Source organism: Tachypleus tridentatus, chromosome 6 (assembly GCF_004210375.1).
Source record: "Tachypleus tridentatus isolate NWPU-2018 chromosome 6, ASM421037v1, whole genome shotgun sequence".
In the NCBI taxonomy this organism is placed as follows: Eukaryota; Metazoa; Arthropoda; class Merostomata; order Xiphosura; family Limulidae; genus Tachypleus; species Tachypleus tridentatus.
In genome coordinates, this window is record NC_134830.1 from 19,060,793 (window position 1) to 19,084,776 (window position 23,984).

General features: G+C 31.6%; 1 protein-coding gene across 1 annotated transcript in view; it reads right to left on the reverse strand.

Annotated features, from left to right (window-relative positions):
- KrT95D (phosphofurin acidic cluster sorting protein KrT95D) overlaps nt 1–23,984 on the reverse strand; it is a 129,516-nt gene that overhangs the window by 66,447 nt on the left and 39,085 nt on the right. Inside the window, exons 8-11 of the mRNA XM_076503589.1 lie at nt 18,528–18,587; nt 15,323–15,486; nt 9,924–9,969; nt 3,595–3,654 (exon numbers count right to left, since the gene is read on the reverse strand). Of these exons, the coding sequence (XP_076359704.1) occupies nt 3,595–3,654; nt 9,924–9,969; nt 15,323–15,486; nt 18,528–18,587 (330 nt within the window). The remainder of the gene's footprint in view (nt 1–3,594; nt 3,655–9,923; nt 9,970–15,322; nt 15,487–18,527; nt 18,588–23,984) is intronic.

Below are 23,984 nucleotides of genomic sequence, written 5' to 3' on the forward strand. Positions count from 1 at the left end.
AAGCTAAATAAAGGTTAAAAAGACTAAGGCAATACAAATGCAAGTCAATTTAAAAATGGCTTCAGATTAGAAGACTTCACTATTTCATTACATACTTTGACTAATAATATCACTAGATTCAATTCACAAGTTTTTCTTCTGAACTTAGAGCATTATTTAATTATATATGACTTTATTGGAAGAATATTTTCAGGAGATAGGTGCTGTGTTAAAATCAAAATGCATGATCAAATAGTTTGTTTTTTTTTAATCAAAAGGTTTTGAATACTTTGTGAATAGCTCATAAATAGCAACAGAAATTGAACATTAATATATTCTCATATTTAAGTCTCAAAATGAGTAGGTAAATGTTAATGTCATGATTTTTTTTTTTACAGAATTACATTTCAAATCTGAATGATTTTATTATTAATGTATCTGCATAAACTTGGAACCAAAATGTAATTGAATAAAATGTTAACATCATACAAGCTTTCATTTCTTAATTTCAAAAGGAAATATTAGAACAAGTTCTCAATCTCTTCCTGTCTATGTAACATAACACTTGTTTGTTCTAATTCGCCCATTTTCAATTTTTTTCATTATCCCTCTTTGTAATGTCCCGAGTTCAAACAAATTACTCATCATAGTACAGACAACACCGAGGTGATATCTAATTTCTGTAGCTTTATTCTTTATTCATGAAGATATAAATAGAAAATCACTCACTTAAATATCCTTCTGTGACTTTTTCACAAATTGACAATAATTCTCTGACATTTATTATTACATCATTTATAACCATCAGAATGACAAAACTTTACCAAACAACATATAATGCTGCCTTGTTCTCTGTAAAGGTTTTTACTTGTTTTGCCTGGAGATTCAAAGTTGCTGTTGCCAAGTTGAAATTGAACAGCAAAGAGAATTATTCTATGCCTTAGTTAAACAGATTACAATAGCTACATGACAGTGTTTGCTTTGTAAATTTCATTGAGTTCTTAAATGCACACTTCAAATAAATAAAAAGTATTTCAGTTACTACTAATATCATTACAAGGAAATAGGGATAAGTTGCATTGAGAGCTGACAAAAAAATTAAAAGAAGTCAAATGTAAGTAATACATTATTTTCTATGTAGTTTATTTTTTATTTATTGTTATAAATGAAATGAAAATATAAAAAGTTAATAATAGAAAGCTATTATGTTAGATAATAGTCAGATAATGAGAAAACTATGAAAAAATGTCTTCCATGAAGTATGCATGCGAGTAACTGGTATGTTACATTCATTTGTCATGTGATTTACACTTTGTATTGCAGGATTGTTGGTTAGATTAAAAAAAAAAACCAATAAAACAACACAGATGTAAATTGTTACAAGCCTTAACTCTGTATGCATCTCAGAATGGTTGGTATGGGTATTAACTGTTTTACTAATAAGCAGAGAACAATGTTTCAACCTCCCTAGGTCATCTTCAGGTTAATTCTATAACATCTGAAGTGCATTATGTAATTCTCATTAAATTTCATTACAGTAATAAAACTAGTGGATAAAATTATTCAAAACTTGACTAGAACTTTCATGAAGGTATGTAGTTAGAAAAGAATTACAATAATTTATTCTTATCAACTATTTCTAATAAAAATTGTTATTTGATGTTATTTGCACTTGAACTCTGAACAGTTCACCTGCAAGATGATTTTCATTTTGAGTATAAAAATATTATGTTGTGATTTCCACACTTTATTTGCAAAGTCTTTGGAACTTGCAAAATTAATATAAAACATTTAAGGTCACTGTTTATATTTCAAATTCCATTTTCTCTACAATATCACAGGCTCTAGTTATTATTATCAATGTACAGTGCGATGAAATGCTTACAATTATTAAACAAAAATATGCAAATTCCTTTTAACTCTTTGTTAAATATTATTAAAATATATTCTTTGGGTCATATACATAGACAGCCTTTACCTCTTACCTATTGTTTATTTTTAATGTTTTATTTTCCTTTTCTGTTCTTTATTTTTCATTATTTATGTTGAAACAAATCAAAAGGTGCCTGCAAATGAAATAACATTAACACTGCCAGAGATGGTTTAGCATGAGGCAAAGTTTTGTTTGTATTCATAACTTTGTAAATAATTGATGAGCAAGGCAAAGAGTAGAGTAAAATTATAAAATCATTAAACCTTTCAAATGTGAATTCTGAAACACAAACAATACATATTGAACTAAAATATCAAAGTAGAAATGAAATGTAATTAAACTGGCTATCAAACTAATCTATATATATATATATATATATGAAATAATAGCCAAGGGGTTGGAGACACTGCTCTCAAAAATGGACTAAGCTTATTTTTGACTTTCTCAGTAAAATGCATGTATCAATTAATGTTTCTTACCCTAATTACAATATAGAACAAAAAATCTGAACTTTCTATTGGTTCTTAGTATGCCATTCCAGTTAAAACAGACAATAGCAATGCAGCTTTTACTTTACAAATGAGCATTGCTTATCTTGAACTGGGGAATTTTTACTATGGTTTCTTCTAGGGCAAGTTCTTGGAATACACTCAAATTACTGGTAAATAACCAATTTATGGTGTTCCTCAAGTGTCTGCATAGAAATGTCTACATTAAATACAGTTTCTTCTATACCAACCCTTAAATTTAAGATTTGCAACAGCAAGCACATCACATAACAATGAAGACTGCAGCTTTAATTATTGTTTTGGAGGTTTCTTTTGAAATAAAGGAATAGAAACCTAGATAACATAAAACTCTGAATTATTATACACTCAATAAAAATAATTTCATTAAAACACATTGATAGGCCAGTGGTTTAATTAGATATTGAATATAGCACAGTAAAATGTGCAGAAAGGATTTTCAAAATCACATCATTGTTATAGAATTAAGCTGTTTAGAAAGAATAACTAATTTTCATTTACAGTCTGCAGACATTTAAGGAAAAAAAATTGAAATTTATATTTAATTTTTTTGAGGATTTTTATGAGGTTATTAAAATCAACTAGTTCATTCAAGTGTTAGGGTACAGAAAATGACAGATAAAATATAAAAAAAATATTTTGGTATTCATTGCAAAGGTTCTAGAAGTTATGCAAATAAAACTTGAAACTTAAAATATTTTTAATCTTAACATGAGTACTACTTCACATCAGACCAGTCAAGAGTCTGATTCATGTTCTAACTCCACACATTTAGAAACAAATCTTTAATAAAAATAATTAAAAATGTTTTTTTATATACGAAATTTGTAAAGTTTACTAAAAGCTTGCTAAAGTTCATGAAGGTACACTTATTACATTAAAAGTTATTGTATGTATACTTTTATAACTTCTGGATGGTTGGCAAGGTTGGTCAAAGTAAGCAAACCCATACAGAGAGTTAAACAATTTCTATTTAATTAATTGTTAGCATATCAGTTGTGTATTATTTCTGTAAATGAAGTTATCTTTCATGAATGACCCCATTTTTGATCTTTACAAGTTAATTTACCTCATCAGTAAGAAAGAAAAAGCATAAGCTCCTGTATCAAGGAAAAATTATACACATTAAACCCATAATGCAAATGAATACAATACCTGATGGTCATCACTATCCACTTTCTTCACATTTTCATCACTTTGTTTCTCAATGCTAACCTAAAATATTAAACAAATAATGAACTACTCAATCATATACTTTCATTTTAACAACCAAAAATTATTATTGAAGAAAACAGAATTGCTTAAAGTAACCAAACAGAAATCAAATGTATTTTCACTAAATAATGTTAAAATGTCTTTAATAATATTGCATAATGGTATTACATACATTTTGGACTTCTATAAATTTTTTACTGAAGATAATTAAGAAAAGGAAAATTACTCTATCAGTTCTAAAAACCAAGTTAGTTCTAAAAACAATTTGATTGAAACATTTATTATAAACTGTGATACTTGTTCATAATATGCGCTGCCCAAAAATTCCACCCAAATTCTTATAGACCACACAAGCAAAACAGGCCCGGCATGGCCAGGTGGGTTAAGGCATTCAACTCAATTTGAGGATCACAGGTTCAAATTCCCGTCGCACCAAACATGCTCACCTTTTCAGCTGTGGGCGCATTATAATGTGATGATCAATCCTACTATTCATTGGTAAAAGAGTGGCCCAAGAGTTGGCAATGACTAGTTACTGTCCCTCTAATCTTACACTGCTAAATTAGAGACAGCTAGCACAGATAACCCTTGAGTAGCTTTGCGTGAAATTCAAAAACAAAAAACCAACACAAGACATTTTATCTCAATAACTAAGACTACTAAAATATTGCTCGCAGCAAAAAAAGTTTATTTTCCAATTATTAGAAAAAATTCAATATTTATTCACTTGTTCTTAATATTATTAATGTATTATTTTTGTTTCACAAGCCTAAAGAAAATATGGCTATAAATATTTTATTAAAGACCAGGGCAAGTAAACTAAACAAAAGTTTTGTGCAGATAATAGGACTATGATGTTGATTCTTGATAGAGAAGGGAAGATTTTATCAATCATTACGAGCCAAGTTTCTCTTAGAAGCCTCTGAAGCATTGAAGCCTACATCAAAAACAGCATAGGTACACTGCACTAAAACCTACACACTGGTAACAAAACTCTTACAAAAGTTGTATTTTTCTTAATTCACTTTTGAAAGCTATAATTTCCACTCTAACATTTTCCAAATTATTCTTTGCTACCAACACAAGTTCTTCAAAGCCATTTATGCATTACAGAAATGTAGAAGCCATTTAAGCACCATTATAGTAGTGGAGAATGCTTGGTTTCATTCTGGTCAAACATTTCATTTTATAAGAGTACACAATGTGTATATTTATAACAGTTGCCAGCTTTATTGTTTACAAATATTTTACTGAAACTTCAGCAATAGTAATGAATGCAGTATTGAGTAGTTTTAAAATAAATTCAAGTGCCTTTGTTGTTTTTTTGTCCTGAAGAACTTCTCTGCATCCTTCACTTTCCACCATTGAAACAATCTGGTGTTTTACTAATGTGCATTAAATGGAAAATAATTTGGATAACTTAGAGCACATCAAAAATTCATAACTTCTTGTGTTCACTGTTTTTCATTGTTTCTCAAAATCATTATCGTAGTTTGTTTCTATGCGGTTTTCTGCATCTTTTTCAGTGAATTTTCTAATAGTAGACAATTACAATAACAGATTTCTCTACTCTTGTGAGAGATGATTTATTCTATTGATTTTTATACTTTGCAGAAATTGTGAGTGCATATTTTATTATCATCATTCATATTTTTTGTTTCACAAGCCCACAGCAAAATCAGCTGGATATTTTGCACCAATACCTAGAGATTTACTATATAAAACACTATGAGTGTCCACAACCTATTTAAAAAGTTAGTTATATTTCCTTGAAAGTTGATTCATATGGCTGTAAATACATAATATATACAATGTTGCTGTGAGTGCCTCCTTTGTACATGACATTTGTTAAGTACGTGTTTGCATTAAACCTCAGACACAAAACAAACCATCAGGTTCAGGAAAATAATGGCGAGATGAATAAAATAAGAATATGATAGAAATCTTCAAACCTACAGAAATATTAGATATACCCTCAGCTTTTAGTTCCTTCTGTCACAGTAAGGTCAGTTTTCTTTTTTTATTACTCACAAAAAATTACATTGAACCATTACTTTTGATGTTATTTAGCAGTTGCATAAGGTCAAATATAATTAGAGTAGCTTCTTTTCTTTATCAATTAATTTAAAGAATATTTTTTCAACAATGAAAACCACAATAAAAATCTACATTTGTAGTATTACACTTGAACTTACTTTTACCTACATATGTGAAAATTAACTGATACCTCAACTTTGTCATTTAAAGAATTTCTTTCAGGTCTCAAATTGTCATCAAACCCAACAAGTCCCATTTACATACATATACATGCTTAGACACACATAAGAAACAATTCTTATTAAAATATACTCAAATTTAAGAGAATGGAGTGGAATGTGTCCAAATACAAACACAAAAAAAACAAACTGCACAAGACTGACTTTCAGAAAAAAGAAAATGTAAAGACCTATAACTAAATGGTAAAAAAAGCTACTGTTACACAAATATTCCAATTACAGACAACAGTAAATACATGACAGGATAAACAAAATCATAACTCTGCAAATCATAGTACCAATGTCCAGAGTTTTCATTTTCACATCATCAAACCAAGAACAGATTCCAAAGCATCAGGAAAAAAGATAATTAACCCCTTAAAGGTAGAAGTCAACTGCACTGGTAAGAAATTCATCATCTCTGCACATTAAAATATAAGTAGATTGGTAACAACAATAAACAACTAATGGTGAAATAGTTAATTATAGGTTTCCAATACTATACTCTTCAAAACAAGAAACGTAAAAGGGATATTTTTGTTATTTTAAAGAGAAATATATGTAATAACGTTACAAGCTCAGAGTATGTGATGTTACACGTGTTAAGGCACTGATTGTCAGACCAAAATGACAATAAAAGTTGTGCACTTTAAAAACGGAGGAAAACATCGGATTTTTCACCAAAATGCATGCATGTCCAATAAATTTGTTTGAGAGATCTGCATGTTTTGCAAGTGCAACATGTGCAAAATCCCTATAAAAGTGATGGGTTCTCAGTTTCCATAGCTCAGTGTTAAGCCACTGACATGCAATACAGTTACGCCAAGACTGACTGAAGCACAACGCAACAACCCCATTGGTTGCTTGGAAGCAGGCAAATCTCGATCAGATGTTGCCAGAGCTGTGAATGTCCACCCAAGCACCATCACAAGGCTATGGAATCGTCACCAACAACATGGATCAACTTGTGACCGTCCACAATCTAGCAGACCTCGTGTGACCACACCCATAAAAAATCACAACATCCGGTTACATCACCTTCAGGATAGTACCACTACTGCAACGTCTACTGCCTCAACCATACCAGGGATGCGTAGGATTTCCGATCAGACCATATGCAACCATCGACAAGATTCTTAGGCCCCATGTGCAACCCACCCATCATGGTGAACGTCAGCAATGTTTTTCAACATGACAACGCCCGTCCTCACACAGCCAGACTCACCACTGTCTTCTTGAGACACCACAACATCAACGTTCTTCCCTGGCCCTCCAGGTCACCAGATGTAAATCCCATCGAACATCTTTGGGACGAGTTGGACCGACGTCTGCAACGGCGACAACCTCAACCGCAGACTCTACCTCAGCTTGCAGCTGCTTTGCAGGCTGAGTGGACAGCCATTCCATAGGATGTGATTCGTCATCTCATCGCTTTCATGGGCAGGAGATGCCAAGCAGTTATTAATGCTCACAGGGGAGCATACTCATTACTGATGTTGAGTGAAGTTAAACTTCAACTAGAGAGCGTGGACTTTGCAGACTTTGGATGTTCAGCAGTGAATGTGCAAAGTTTCACACATGTCATACAGAACTACCCGGAATAAACTTGTTAACAATATGTCTCAAATTTTGCCTTTTGTGTTTCTTTTTTGAAGAGTATAATAGTAAAAAACTGTTATAAAACAAAACACAACAATATTTAGGGATGGGTTAGTGAAAATTCCATTCAAGATAACTGCACATGAAGTCAGTTTTCATTTTTATGTGAGGCCATCAGAAAATCTCTGACAAAAGTTCCATGATATCCTTGTCATCCATCAAGATAAACTGATATATTAAGTAAATATTCATACACTCATATTCCTTCCAAAGAAAATAGAGAATTATGAATGAACTGCTGCATCATATAAAGGTTACCAAAGGTACAGAAACTATGGTTATTAAAAACTAACAAGAAATTGAAGAGAATATTCTACACTGAGTGGGTTGAAAAGTAGGTTGGAATGTGAAGTAAAGATAAATAAATGTATGACATAATACATGTCATCCTGAAAAACATGACCTGAAGAAGCAGTCATACATCTCAAATCTTGAGGCCTGAAAAGATAGTTAAGACAGCAGGCACATTATACGTGTCTGACAAAATAATTCCCCAGCATAAAATGATTTACTTTGACATATTTTGGAAAACTGATAAGTAAGATGTTTCTGGAGAGATAGTCAAGCATGATGCAGATATGAAGTGTTGTGAGGAAATTACAATAACTCTAATCACTCAACATTTCACTGAAGATGGTAAAAGTTTTACTTGAGCAAGATATTAAATAAGGACCCAATCTGCATATAAGAGTATCACAGATAGAAAAATACAAAAATAGAAAAAAATTACAGTAAACCAATTCCAGAATGCACATGTATATTATTACAAATGACTATACTGTGTTTAAACAATTAGAAACATGACAAAAACGTTTTATGGAACAATATGTAATGTAAGACCCAAAGAAAACAGGAAAAGAAATTAGAACCAAAAAACAAACAAAAAGACACTTAGGCAAGCAAATAGAATTTAGTTGTTGACAATCAAGAGGAAGTTTAAATAAACACAATTCCAATGGTGAAGATTAAAGTAAGTATTTGAGAATTCCCTGTGAAAGACAAAACAGAAAAATAAAAATATTGATGGGATTTTGTATGTTTGTCTTTTTTGTGTATCATGCCCAATAAATTCCAAGAATCTTAAGGTTATTTGAAATTGTGTTCAGTTTTAAGAAAACATTAATAAAAATAACATTCATCCAGAAATATGAAGAGAAAGCATTCATATTACAAAAGGAAATCCAAGTTTACAATATCCTTAAACTATTATCACAGTATCTGAAGTATTAATAAGTTGCAAAGTTGAAATCAACAATACTTGGTTTCAATACAAGGAACTAAATCATTGCAAGTCCAATAAAAGCAAATGTTAGAATATGTTTAACACAAATACGTCATAAAGACTGAAATAGAAACACTGCAATACAACCAAAGAAACATCTTCTATGCACTAAAAATGCAATGTGGAATACTAAGTTTATGTACCAAAATACATTGTAAAAACGAAACACAAGAAATAAATAAAGAGGGAGACTATCTGTCTGTGTTTGTGTATGAGGAAAGAACCCAGAAATTTTAAATTTTGCACACAAACTAAGTATACCCTGAGGGTGTGCAGCTGGGTATTTTATTACTTATTCACTTCAGTACCTGGATGTTTGAGCACCTATTTGAGAGCAAAGCAAGGAAAATCAAACAAACAAAAAAACACAACATAGAAGAGAGTAACCACTATAGCTCTAAGAGTTAAATGTAAAACTAAAAAATAAGCATAAGAATGGACAAGGTTTGTTGTTAGAAATGTTTCATTTGCAGAAATGTAATTTATAGTTAAATACAAAACTAACTTTTCTCAGAAGTTCAAAGTTAAATAGATGAATAAAGCACATGAACTTTATAAAATTAAAAACAATTGTAAACATGCAACAAAAACATGTCAAGTTAGATGGAAGATAATAAAAAATTTATCTCAACAAAATTTCATAGAATTTAAACATGAAATTTTCTAATTAAATTTTTCAATTTTTCTTGCATATTGTTTATTGGCATTCCTTAACTCTGTCTTAATAATAGCAATATTCATGATAAAAACATTAAATGCTTTATCCAAAACAATTATAAATATAAGGAAGCCTTTATCACTTTACCTTTTATACAGAAATATGTATGGCAATGTAATGCTAAGTAAGACAGACAGTGAAATCAAATCAAATGCATGGCATTGGATATCAATACCTACCCAATATACTTGCATAAAATAGCCACAAAGTGCAGCTTTACCGCCTACTTTGGATGACAGTATCTATTTGTTTCTTACGTATTAACATTTTTAGTTAATAATGAATACTAGTTAAGTCATGAACAAGTCAGAATTAGAATATCTATTTTATTGCACGTATATCAATAAATTCTCACCTTCTCAACTTCAGGTGCTGACAGTGTACATGATGAGAAAAATGGTCTGCAAGGTAAAAAATATATTTGTGAAACACGTCTATATGAAAAAATCCTTACACTTACACAACATATTTACTTCATGTATCTGTTCTTTGCATGAATGTCTGATGGTTTCAGTACATATAAAATTAACAATTACTTTAATGTAATCTAGGATACAAATTAAGTATCTATACTTATGTAGTACTTACTTAAGGTTTCACACCAGCTATTTACAATGAATATTAGAAAAAACTTTAATCTTAAAAAGAGCAATTCCATCCTAAATGAATAATATAGCTATGCAACATCTATGTTTATGTGTACAAGAGTCCAGGAAGGGAGTGTTTTACTAATTCTTTACAAATATAACATGAAGCAGAATCAGAAGATTAGATTGACAAGTCAGATGTGAAATCCATCCTTGAAACTAGTCCCATGTATGTTTTATGGGTTTGACCTCATGGTTAAATGTTGGTCATATTATGTGAAGGGTGAGGATAATAATCCTCATCTATGAAAACAAGACGCATGTAAAAGTACAAATAAAAAGTAAGATAACAGTTGTTAGGATCTACCTTGTAATGCATAGCATTCAAAGAACCACTTTCCATGACGTCTAAGTCAGCACATCCATCAAATACACTATCACACAGCCACCTCCTGAATATGCTGCATTTGACTATCATGTTACCTTCCTGGCTTCTTCACATCCGTAATGATAGCAATTACAAAGTGAAGCAATTTTTTGATGTAGTTGTATCAACATTTCCCATGAGAAACCTTGTTAGAACAACTCATACTTACATGAGCAAGACATGTTATAAAGAGCTCTTGCAATGGCATACTTTGCAACACAAATTACCAAAGAAAGAATAAAAACAAATGTACCTGACAAAAGTACACAAAAGTAAGCATCAAATACTGCAGAATTCCAAGAAGATAAATTAATTAAAACAAAAGTACTTGGAATAATGGTTGATACCACATTTTCAGTCTCTTATGTTAGGTCCCGAAAAGCCTCTGTTTCATTAGCTTAGCACATTTGCCTCACTGTGAACTCTGTCTTAGATACTGCTAATTTTAAATCTTTATATTATGTCTTATTTATGTAAGAAGACTCAATTAGTTTGTTTTTTGCTTCAGTTACTCACAATGAACAACTTAATTATAGATGCAACTTTAAACTAAAAAGTGATTTAATCTTGTAAATTCATTTTATTTCAGATGACCTTTCAACATGGCATCTGTGGTCCACCAGTGGTACACAATGGAAGGTATGGTTTTATTATAGCTGTCTGTACCAACGAAATGTTTTCGCATAGGTAATTTGAGATATGAGGTGAAGTTACATCTTACAAGTGCTAGTACTAGGCTGTCTCACAAAGTCCAACAGAAAACATACAAATGTACCACTTAGTTATGTTCTAAAAGTAATTAAATTACTTTATCTTCATTGTATATGAATAAATATGGCATCACAATATTGCTAATAATCCAACTTCTGATACAAGTTTAAGTTCTTAATTTTATAAAGAACTATTTTTATAAACCCTCAGTTTCCCCTAGCAAGAGAATTATGACATTTCCTCTCTGGGTATCTCTTCTTCTCTAATACACTTACCAACTCTAAAAAAAAGTATTAAGTTTAATGCAAATTACTCATAATATCTTCATTACTTAGGTAAGGAAAAAACAATTATAGCCTTCAATCTTACTTCATCATAGAACCACAAACCAGATAAATAAACCCCTTCTGCCACATCTGTCATCTTCTCTTTCATAAGTTGCACACACTTCTGACTTTTAACACATGTATAACAAATACAAAACCACAACTTTAGTCTACCAAATGATATATAACATTGTTTTCTATAAAATTATCTCACTTGCTTTCAGTTCAAACTTTATTCCTGAGGGAAACACATCAACAAGCTTACCTGAATTTTTAATGGCCCTTGTTGCAGCTGGAAAGCTATAAAAATTTAGCTATAAGATATTGTCTGCTTTTTGGGTTATATTATTCTGAGCTCATTGGTGCATTATTTAACCCTTTTGCAATGACTTAAGGATCAAAGGCCATGTCATCACATTTGTTGACTTCAATTCAAAACTTTAATGAACTACTATTTTATAAATTTATATCAGTAGGTTTGATTTCTAATTGTACATTATAATTCAAATAATCAATATTATGAGTTAATTTCTTAATTTTAAAGTATATATTAAAACAACACATCTGAATATGGATTTTAGTACAAAATACTAAGTCTACACTTTCGTACAAATTAGAAGCTCAAATTACTAATATTATCAAGCTATAATATACAATAGGAACCTCATATCTTTTTATTTTGTTCAGATATGGCCTATGTACTGAATCAAATAGTGGCGCCCATTCACCTCTTTCCATTTTTTTTTATATACACTTCAACATACGACATGTGAATAACAAATCAACAGCTTATAATATACCCAGAGTCGTTTTCTCAGCCACTTTAATCTATGAAAAGGCTACCACATTCTTTTGTTACAAGATTTCAAGAAGATGTTGTATCTTTTGTCTATTAAAGTTTCATATTTTTTTAAATCTATTAGGTCATCCCATAAGTAATGCCATTTTTTTGGATAGGATAAGTCTAAATGTATATTTCTTGGCTAAATAAAGTTATTCTTAAAGTCATGCAAGTTATATGGGATGACTTGATACAATTAAGTGTAAGCCAGTTCATTTCTTTACTAGTTTTTGTTTTATTTATTTTAGGAGCTCCAGTTATCAAAGAAGTGTCAGGGGAGCACGTTAGGCATATAATGTCTTACGAGTTCAGAAATGGGAAAACAGCTACTGAAGCTACACGAAGCATTCAAGAGGTCTACGGCAATGGCATTTCAAGTGTGAGGAAGTGTCAAAAATGGTTCAGTAAGTTTAGAACTGGTGACTGCAATTTGACAGATGTAGCTTGCGCTTATCCTGTTGGGTTTGATAATGACCTGCTTCTAACAACACTTGAGGAGGATTGTGCTGTTACTGTTGAATAATTTGCCCAGAAACTGAATTCATCTCCTTCCCCTGTCCATCGACATTTTCAACAATGTGGCAGAGTTTCTGATAATCTGAGACAACAAGTAGACATCTGTATATCTCTTCACTATCGTGAACTTCAGGCTTCATTTTTGAACCACATAGTGGTTGGAGATGAGAAATGGGCACTCCATCAAAATTTTAAATACCACCAACAGTAAGTTAGTGCAGGAGAACCAGCTCCACCACAGTCAAGAGTAAAATTACACCCAAAGTTTTACTTAGTGTTTGGTGGGATAAAGATGGTATAATACACTGAGTTGTTACAACCAAACTAGAGCTTGGTTGGGAGAAACTTTTCCTTCCTCCTTATTCTCCTGATCTTGCTCTTCTGATAACCATCTTTCCAAAAGTTTGCATCATCTGAATGAAAAATAGTTTACTCCTAAAAAATAGCTTTGGTACCTTTTTTGCACCTGTTACTGAAAGTAATGGAAATACATAATTGATTCAAGTTGTTATACGACTTAATTTTTCTTTTTTTAATCTTAGTGTTACAAACGGCATTGCTCATGGGATAGCCTGATAAATATATCTTAGTTACTATGTTTAATAAATCATAGTGGAATTCTATGGTATCAGTGTATTTATTTATAATTTTTATGGTTTTTCAACTCTTTATATAAAACTTAAAAAAATATATAATTTTTTTTTGTTTGATATTCTCCATATGTAAAATTTTAAAAGGCTTAGCAGCCTATGTCCAGAAGCGAATGAGTACAAAGGTCATAGTGAAAAGAGATTAGTGTTTTAGTGTTTGCTCTACTTCTTGATTTATTGTTCTGTATTTTAAGAAAATACATTTAACAATTTATTTCTAAACAGTAATAATCTATATACATGTAGATAAGTGAAATGTGACTGTATTACATAATACTAATCCACTAAAACATGGCCAATACAGGGAAGACTAAAGGCCATTTTTACATTACTGGATACGTAACATGAGTGCAAGTTATGTAATGTTAGCTAAGCATAGCTGGGAGGTCAATGTAATAAAAAAATAATGAATATTTATGTAACTATATAGTGTTGCTAGACTTAAGGTACTTAGACTAAACATTTGTATTTTTATGTAATATACAGTCATTACAGCATTAAAAAAGCATAATTTATATTTATTTCCTAATATTTTATGATGATTATGAGGTCGGTCAAGTGTCAGACCCCACGTAGTTAGAGTACAGAAAATAACAGTCTCACTGAAAATAAATGTTTGAAATATATTTAGTAGGCTTTAGAGATTATGTAAATAATAAAGATTTGTGGGATGAAGAACAGATTTTTTCATGATAACAAAATCACTTTACACTCAGACTAGAAATGAAACAGACTATTTTCATAACCAAATCTTAAGTAAAAATATTACATTCAAAAATCTGATTTGTTTTTAATACACAATACTTGTAATCTTCACTACAAGTCTAACAAATTTTGTGAAAATACGCATGCTGTATTAAAAGTTATAGTGCAAGTGTGTAAACAAACTCGTGTATATTATTCTGAGCCCTTAGTGAAAGGGTTAAATTGAATTAAAACTTTCAAACCAGTGAAAACAAATCACTTAGTATGAAATGAACTACTTTTAACAATAGAATGAAATGTATTATGTACAGTCAGTAGGAGATCAAATGAAGTTCACAATTTGATCATGCTTTATCATCATATTAAAGCATGCACATCATGAATTTAAATATGTAGCACTATGCCTACAGAAGCTCTTCCCATAGTGAGGAAATTATCAAAATGTCACAAAACAGTTACGTCAATAAACAAGATATACTGAGTATGCATTACTTTTATTAGGATAATATCTTTAAACATGATAATGCAAAATAAAGGATAATACAATATTTATAGTGTAATGAATTAATATAAGAATATGTGAATAAAAATTAGGTATATTAAAAAATTTTGCTTATATCTTTAAAAAACAAAATCTAAATAAATCAATAGAATAAGATTAGCCCCCCTAATTTCAGATTATATACTTATAAATGTTCTATTTGTTGTGTCTAAGAACCTGGCAGTAGAATAATCAAGTGCTGGATATGTGACAAAAATATATTCAATATTTCCATTATGTTCATTATATTTGTCACACGAACATACTTAAAGTTCTTTTCTCTCATGTAATGCTTTTTCTGTGTAAAGAATGAAACAATGACTCCATCACTTAAATTACTTTTAGACACAAAATAAGCATAGATTTACTGTTAATTATTTAAGAACACAACAGTACCATTCAAAATATAAATAACAATTTGACCTATTTCTGTTGTAAAATGATACTCACCTAAGACTAGGTTTGGGAGTTGATGATATGCTAACATCATCGCATTCAGGGCAACTGTCCGACAGGTCTTCCGATTCATCAAACAACAGTTGTTCAATCTCTTGTGGATTCTCATTAATTAGTTCCTGTTCCAGTTCTCCTGGATACTGCTCAGAGTAGAGAACCTATTAATTGTATTTCCAGTACAAGCAGGTTGTCACTCGTAAAAATGCACATTGTTTCATTCCCCATTTCACAGAAGTGTTATACTTAAGAAAACATTTTATATGTTGGACTTTTTTTTCCATTTATTTTCATATTTTCTCATACTGAAAATATATTACTGACAGATACTTTCCCCATTTACAGTTACAGCTATTCCTAATTTGACTGATCCTATAGTTGGCAAATTTTCATTCATTCATTCACCATTAGCCTTGAAACTCAATTCCATGTGGTTCACCTGCATTTAAGCACAAATTAGGATGAGACAATCCCTCCACAAACATGAGAGTGACACCCTACTATTGCAACTGACTTCCTCTATGCAATTAAACCCAATTTTCACATTGAGATCAGGTACAAAAAACACCAGAATTGGGTAGGACAGGTGAGAGAAAATATCTATCAGCAATGTATTTTCAGCGTAGGAGAATATTAACTTTTGGTACAATTACCTTTCTTCACAGTTACAGCTAGAATCTCACAGGTGTAGGGACTGATGTAAAATTTCTTAGATAAACATCCTTCAAAAGTGTCTGAAGAACAATCATGCAGTGTGCCATCTCTATAGACAAGAAATGCATTTATGGGAGACTGCACCATGCCTGAACCAGATATGCTCTTCACCTACGTAGAGACAACAGGTGTGGTCTCACAATCAAAGGACAGAACAATTTAACAATTACAAATCTACAAGGAAAATTAACATGTATAGAGTGGCTAGGGCATGTTGGACAGTAAGCAGGAGGTCAACTCCAGTCCAGACAAGTAGCAACAGGAGTAACTTGCCAGGCCCATAACAGAAAGAAAGTCCTCAACCATTCACTGCAGGTCTAGGAATCAGAAGGGAAGAGAAACCTCCATTTCAAGAACCTAAAACCATCGTGTGCAAATCTGCCACAGCCTTCACCAGTGAACTTAAGGAATGTAAATACAGACAATGCCTGCAAGGTGGAAGTATGAGAGGATTAGTTCTAGTGCAATAAACACTGGGGATATAACATCCAGACCATATGCAAGGAAGAACTTCCCAGCTCACTCACGTGAGAACTTATGTTGGTCGATCCAACTGCAACCAACTGCCCAGGAACCAACATCCAGATGATGGAAGAAGAGAGGAATTCTAGGAAGGCTTCCACACGTAATTTATCTGTAAAATATTCAACATGGACTCCAATATCAGATGAAGATGGAGAAAAACAAAACTCAAAACTAAGTACTGCATTTAATAAGAAAGGGTAGGGATCAAATGACATCGGTGACAAAGATAAAAAACACAACAAAAAAAAACTTCTGTGATAAAGTCTAAAAGGGTGACTGAGGTCTAAGTACTTCAATAGGATGAGAAAATGTTTACACAACAAAGGAGGGTGGGGGTTGTCCTTACCTACACCATTCTGGTCTAAGTCCTCAGATAATGGCAGAACTACTTACAGACTGGCAGATCCCTCAGCCCATATAAAAGTTATCTTTCAGTGAACTACTGGTAACACTTCCTTCACCAATAATGTCACACCTTCAGCTGTTTCCATGGGCTGTTAAATGCCAGTGCTGTCAGTAACTACTATAGTCATAATATTTAATTGTGAATTCATAAATAATGACTGCCTATCAGTAGTTGAGTGAGAAATAAACTTCACAATCAAATAAAGAAAGCAACATGACAGTGGATTACAAAAAATACTTTGGAATGTGAAAATCAGTAGCTGAATATTTTCAAAAAGAAAAAATGGTTGAAATCAAGCACTAAGTCTGAACACTGTCGTGACAAATCAAGCAGTGAAAATTAGGTTCAACTACATGGAGGGAGTCAGTACAACAAGAAGATCCATTATACTTCTATTGGTGGAAGACTGTCACATGATAACTCACATGCTCACAAAGATGAACCACATAGCTTACACATGGAATAAGGTGGGAGTTTCTAGACAAGTAGCAGGCAAATATTTGTACACTGGAGGACAGTCAAATCGAGAACACCTATAATTGTGACGTGAGATAAGTATTTAAATCAGAATAACAGTTTTAATGTTGAAAACATACAATATTCAACAATGTTGAAAGTTTGATTCAGCATAATCACAACAAATATTCATCAACTAAAATCAAAACATAATGCTTCCTTGAATATCTTTTCACAGATGTTGAAAGTGACTTTTTATTATCAGATACAAAATGCAACAGAAATGAAATTGATATTTACTTTCTTAATATTTACTATGAAAAATATGAAATGTTTTCTGTATACACTTACTGAAAAATATTTATGTTTTGATCTTCAAACAAAACCTAAGGTTTCCTTTTCAGTTTATATTATTTCTTTCTTTCAATATAATGTGGTATTTATTTCACACATTCAAAGTTTTTATCACTTTGTATTCTTGATTTCTACAGTACAATTTTAAGTTAAAGCCAATTTATGTTTTATTTTGTTGTTATTTTACACGTTACACTTTTTTTTTTAAACTGTTTTGACCAAAAAAAACAACATTTTCAGGATTTTTTATCCATACATCATAACTTATACAGGAATTGAAAATTCAAAATTTTATTTAAGAATGCCAACAACACCCAATTTCTCACTTCATTATTCCCGACATTGAAATTAAATTAAACGTTTTAATGCTTAAGTTTTAAAAATGAAATTTTCTGCTTTTCTCAAAACTAAATCTGTAATCCAGATACACTATGCAATTAACCAAATTTCTGAAATATAGGACACTTACATTTTTTGTATGTTAGGCATCTTACAAGACAAATATGTAAAATTGACAATTAGATACTTTATTATTATTTTTTATACACAAGTGCACGTCCTATTTTATATATTTAGACCCAATAAATGATAATCTTTATCAAGTTCTATACATATAGAAACTTAAGGATAAATGAAACTATATCTATTGTTGACTATCTATTGATGTTCACAAAAACATAAAATTTCCATCAGTATGCTTTTGAGGATAAGAAAGAATCATTATACACATTTTCCAGAATAACTGACCTCTGCCTCCGAAACACGGAACTTCTTTAGAAGTGCTATAAATTTCTGTTTGATGTTTCTCTGAAAAGAAATGGGAAAGTAAGATTTCAAATTCTATACATAAAAGATCATACAGGTTTTGATGCATTTAAAAAAAAATTAAAACAAAAACATTGAGGCAAAATGGTTGTATCTTTAGAGAAATAGATTAACTTTCTATATGTCTGAATATGTAAAATTAAATGGATAATAATTCAATATCAAACAGTGAAGTAGTTCTGTTTCAAAAAAACTTAAGTCTATAAATAGGATTTAACTAGTTTTTAAACATCCATACATAAAGCAATGCAGCCAATCCTGATGTTTAAGCTCACAGTCTAGAGAAAAGGCAGCAAATCAACCTCACCCACTGCCAACTTTTGGGACACTCTTAATCAGATAAAGGGATATGACAATTGCTCTCATAACACATTACAGTCTCAAAGTGTGAAGAAAGATATTCTACTTTTCCAATAGCAAGATACAAGCCATGGATCTTCAAATTTACAGTTTGGTACATTAACCACTAAGCCAAACCAGACCAAGAGATTAAAAAAAAAAAAAACTTATTTCAGTGTTTCCTATAACCATACACCTCTACAAGTAAAACAATATTACCTTCTAAAGTATCTACAAGTTGTTTACACCAATAATTTCACCAAAATTATCCAATACACGTACAGGGTGTCCAAACTGTCAATACTTATTTAAAAGCATGTTCATTGTTCTCAGAGCATCCACTGTTCAAATACATCTTTAACATGAGAAGAATGATCTGACATCATTTTCACCCATGAGAGAAGTTATTACACATACAGCAATTTATATGTAAAACTAACTTAACTTTCAGTCTTAGTTATATATAGGTAAACTTTTGTACAGAAGCTTTGTTCATCATTGGCTCTTGTTAAGATCTTAAAATAATTTGAATTGACTACTTGAAACTCATACAGTGCATGCTTGAATACACTTGATTTATTTGGAATTCTTAAACTTGAATGTTTTTTGTTTTTTTCCCATGTCATAATATTTCTTGTAGTAAAACCTAATGTAACCTTACTTGCAACACAGATAGGTAAATTGATAAAATACATTTGATGATATTAAAAAGAAATATGATGATCTATATATCTGATGATATATTGTAGATGACATTCTAGACTAAAAACACATCAATTTTACATGTAGAATAATATTACAAATTAGTGTGCATAACTTTTTTCAACACAAAGATTATTTACCAATTATATAGTAAGGCTATATAGATAAACATAAGAACTTCATAAGTTCACAGTTTACTAAAATTTAATTTGTTCGGATAGATTATCCAACCAATAAAATAAACAAGAAAAAAAAATACATTGCAAAATAAAATTACCTTTTCTATGACATTTGAACAATACAAAATTATTAGTACCTTATTTTAGTTTAATGCACAAGTGCTTTAAAACACACAAGGTGTCTTGAGATGCAATAAGTGAAATTTGTAGCTTTATACTCTACATTAAATAGGATGCTCAATGGCAAGTTGTTGTGAAAAAAAAATACATTCCCAGTTTTCAGACAATATATTTATGATTTTATAAGTTTAAACTGTAAATACAAAAAGTTAAATATTACTGTTCTTGGTATTGTCAATTTAAAAAATTACTGTTTTAAACTGAGCTAAAATAGGCCTCCAACAAATGTAAACTAAACAGATTTATGGATTTTTCATCCTTTGAAAAGTTGCATCTATTCAAATGGCAGTAACTATTTCCACCATCTCAGTTTAATTTACAACAAAAGGCAAAATTAAAATATTAGATCTTATATTAATTTCAGTTCTTTTCTAATTACTTCATCCAAAACATATTTTTACAAAGCTTTGATTAAACAAACTTCCTCAAAATTTCAGTTATAACTTTATTTTGGAGACAACATGAGGGGATAGATCACACAGAAGTTTCAAAACTCAATGTCAAAAACCTGAGATACCGAGATGGAAAGTATCAGTGGTGGTTATCTCCACATCCCAAATAGTATGGTGTCTGCTGTTCACAGAAATAGGTGGATCACTTAAACCTGTGCACTGACATACTAGAAAACCATATAAAAATATGAAATACCAGTAGTTCACATTACCTGTGTTTCTATACCTACAGTTTTCTTACCACTTTCATAAGAGAACAAACTTAGGGTTCTTTATATACTCTTCAAAAAAAGAAACGCAAAAGGCAAAATATGAGACAAATTGTTAACAAGTTTACTCCTGGTAGTTCTGTATGACATGTGTGAAACTTTGCACATTCACTGCTGAACATCCAAAGTCTGCAAAGGCAAAGTCCACACTCACTAGGTGAAGTTTAACGTCACTCAACGTCAATAACGAGCATGCCTCTCATGAGCATCAATAACTGCTTGGCATCTCCTGCCCATGGAAGCGATGAGATGACGAATCACATCCTGTGAAATGGCTGTCCACTCAGCCTGCAAAGATGCTGCAAGCTGAGGTAGAGTCTGCCATTGAGGTTGTCGCCGTCGCAGGTCCAACTCGTCCCAAAAACGTTAGATGGGGTTTACATCTGGTGACCTGGAGGGCCAGGGAAGAACGTTGATGTTGTGGTGTCTCAAGAAGACAGTGGTGAGTCGGGCTGTGTGAGGACGGGCATTGTCATGTTGAAAAACGTAGTTGACGTTCACCATGATGGGTTGCACATGGGGCCTAAGAATCTCGTCGACGTATCGTTGAGCCGCAAGATTCCCTCAAATGTGCAAAAGGTCTGTTCTGGCATTGTAGGCAATGGCAGCCCATATTATGATGCTGCCACCACCAAATCTATCAACATCCTGCACACAGTTTGCTGCAAAACGTTCACCTCGACGACAGTAAACACGAGTCCTTCCATCCTGCCTACAAAGCATAAAAGGTAATTCATCGCTGAACCAAACATGCCTCCATCGTCAATTGGGTCATACCCGATGTGACCAAGTCCACTGCAGCCGTGCTTGACGATGTTGCTGGGTGAGGATGACGCCTGTGACTGGACGTCGAGGTCGGATTCCTGCATCTCGTTGACGGTTGCGTACGGTCTGATCGGAAATCCTACGCAGCCCTGGTATGGTTGAGGCAGTAGACGTCACAGTGGTGGTCCTATCCCGAAGGTAATGTAACCGGATGTTGCGATCTTGTGCGGGCGTGATCACACGAGGTCTGCCAGATCATGAATGGTCACGAGTTGATCCATGTTGTTGGTGACGATTCCATAGCCTTGTGATGGTGCTTGGGTGGACATTCACAGCTATGGCAACATCTGATAAAGATTCGCCTGCTTCCAAGCGACCGATGGCGTTGTTGCGCTGTGCTTCAGTCAGTCTTGGGGTAACTGTATAGCGTGTCGGTGGCTTAACACTGAGCTATGAAAACCGAGAACCCATCACTTTTATAGGGATTTTGCACATGTTGCACTTGAAGAACATGCAGATCTCTCAAACAAATTTATTGGACACGCATGCATTTTGGCGAAAAATCCGATGTTTTCCTCCGTTTTCAAAGTGCACAACTTTTATTGTCATTTTGGTTTGATAATCAGTGCCTTAACACGTGTAACATCACATACTCTGAGCTTGTAACGTTATTACATATATTTCTCTTTAAAATAACAAAAATATCCCTTTTGCGTTTCTTGTTTTCAAGAGTATAGTATACAAAATAAATAATGGAACAAAACATTGGTTTAATTTTTTGTACATAATTAGTGGATTACACCAAACTTTTAATACCATAGTAACTAACAGTTTTCATACCATAGTTTATGATATTGTATGTGTAGCTTCATGAAAGTTGACAAGCTTTTAGTAAACACTAACAATATTTTTATACACACAAAAAAATCAGATTATTGACTGCTCAAAATGTAAATTTATCTTCATGTTAAGATAAAAAATACTTTTCTACATTTGAAATTTTTCAAATTATATTTGTGTACCTCTAAAATCTTCTAAATAAATAGCAAACATTTTGTCTGTACTCTCTCTATACAGATTTGGTAAATTTAACCAACCTTCTTACCATCATCAAAAATTACAAATAAATCTAAATTACCTTCATAGCTTTCTGACTGCATATTATAACAGAAAACATTTATTGACTTTAAATAGTTTAAAGCTCATAACTGTGTATATCAATTCATAGTTATTTTATTTTATTGCCTTTTGAACCATATCTGACAATTAACTTTGCCATACAAGTTATAAATCACTTGGCAAATGCATAGCTAAAGTTACCATATTTAATAATGTAACAACATTAGCTATTTGTTTGCATATCTTATGAATAATACTATTATTTTTAATTATCTTACCTAATTTAACCTTATCTAATGTAGCAAGTTTCTAGTCTTAACATTTTAGTTCCTTTTCTAACAATATGTAAAAGATATACATGAAAAATAAGAATTATAGTATTTACCTCCAATTTCATTTTTTCTGTCAGTTAATAATGAAAACTAAGACCTACTTTTATTTTAAATTTTTATAACAAGAATATTACTGCATTAACCTTTTGCAACAGGTAAAAGGTCAAAGGCCATGTCTTTGCATTTGTTGACTTGCATTCAAAATTTTATTGAACTACCACTTTACGAATTTATGTCAATTTTTTGGAATTAAATTACAGATTACAATTTAAACTTTAATATTATATACGAGTTAGTTTTTTCACTTAAAAGAACACACCTAAATATAGATTTCAGTGAATCATGGTATGTTGAGTACAGCACTGGTTAAAGTAATAAGTTTGTAGTTTTGTACAAACTAGGAACTGAAATTACCAATATTAATAAGCCAAAATATAAAATAAGAACTTAGTATCATTTCAACTTTACTGAGATATGGCTTAGGCACTGAATCAAACACAGCAACCCATACACTTCTTTCCATTTTTGAAAACAGTCCCTTATATAAACTTACTTCAATATATGATAGGAATAACCAATTGATAGCTTAGAATGTCCCCTAGGAGATTTTTCAGCCATTTTAATCTGTGAAAAGGCAACCACATTCTTTTTTTTTTTTAAGTTTTTATGCAATCAGTTGAATAACCAAAAAAAAATTATAAATAACTAAAAAACATTTGTTTGATATTTTCCATATGCAAAATTTTAGAAGGCTTAACAACCTATGTCCAGCAACAACCAAATACAAATGTCATAACGAGAAGAGATAACTGTTTGCTTTTTCTTGATTTATTGTTCTATATTAAGTAAAATACATTTAATAAATTATTTCTAAATAGTAATAATCTATACACATATATAATACTAGTCCACTAAAAAGCAGCCAACACAGGGAAGAGTAAAGGTCAGTTTTATATTGTTGGATATGTAACACGAGTCCATGGGCTCTGGATCAATGCAAGTTATGTAATATTAGTTAGGCATGACTGAAAGGTCAGTGTAA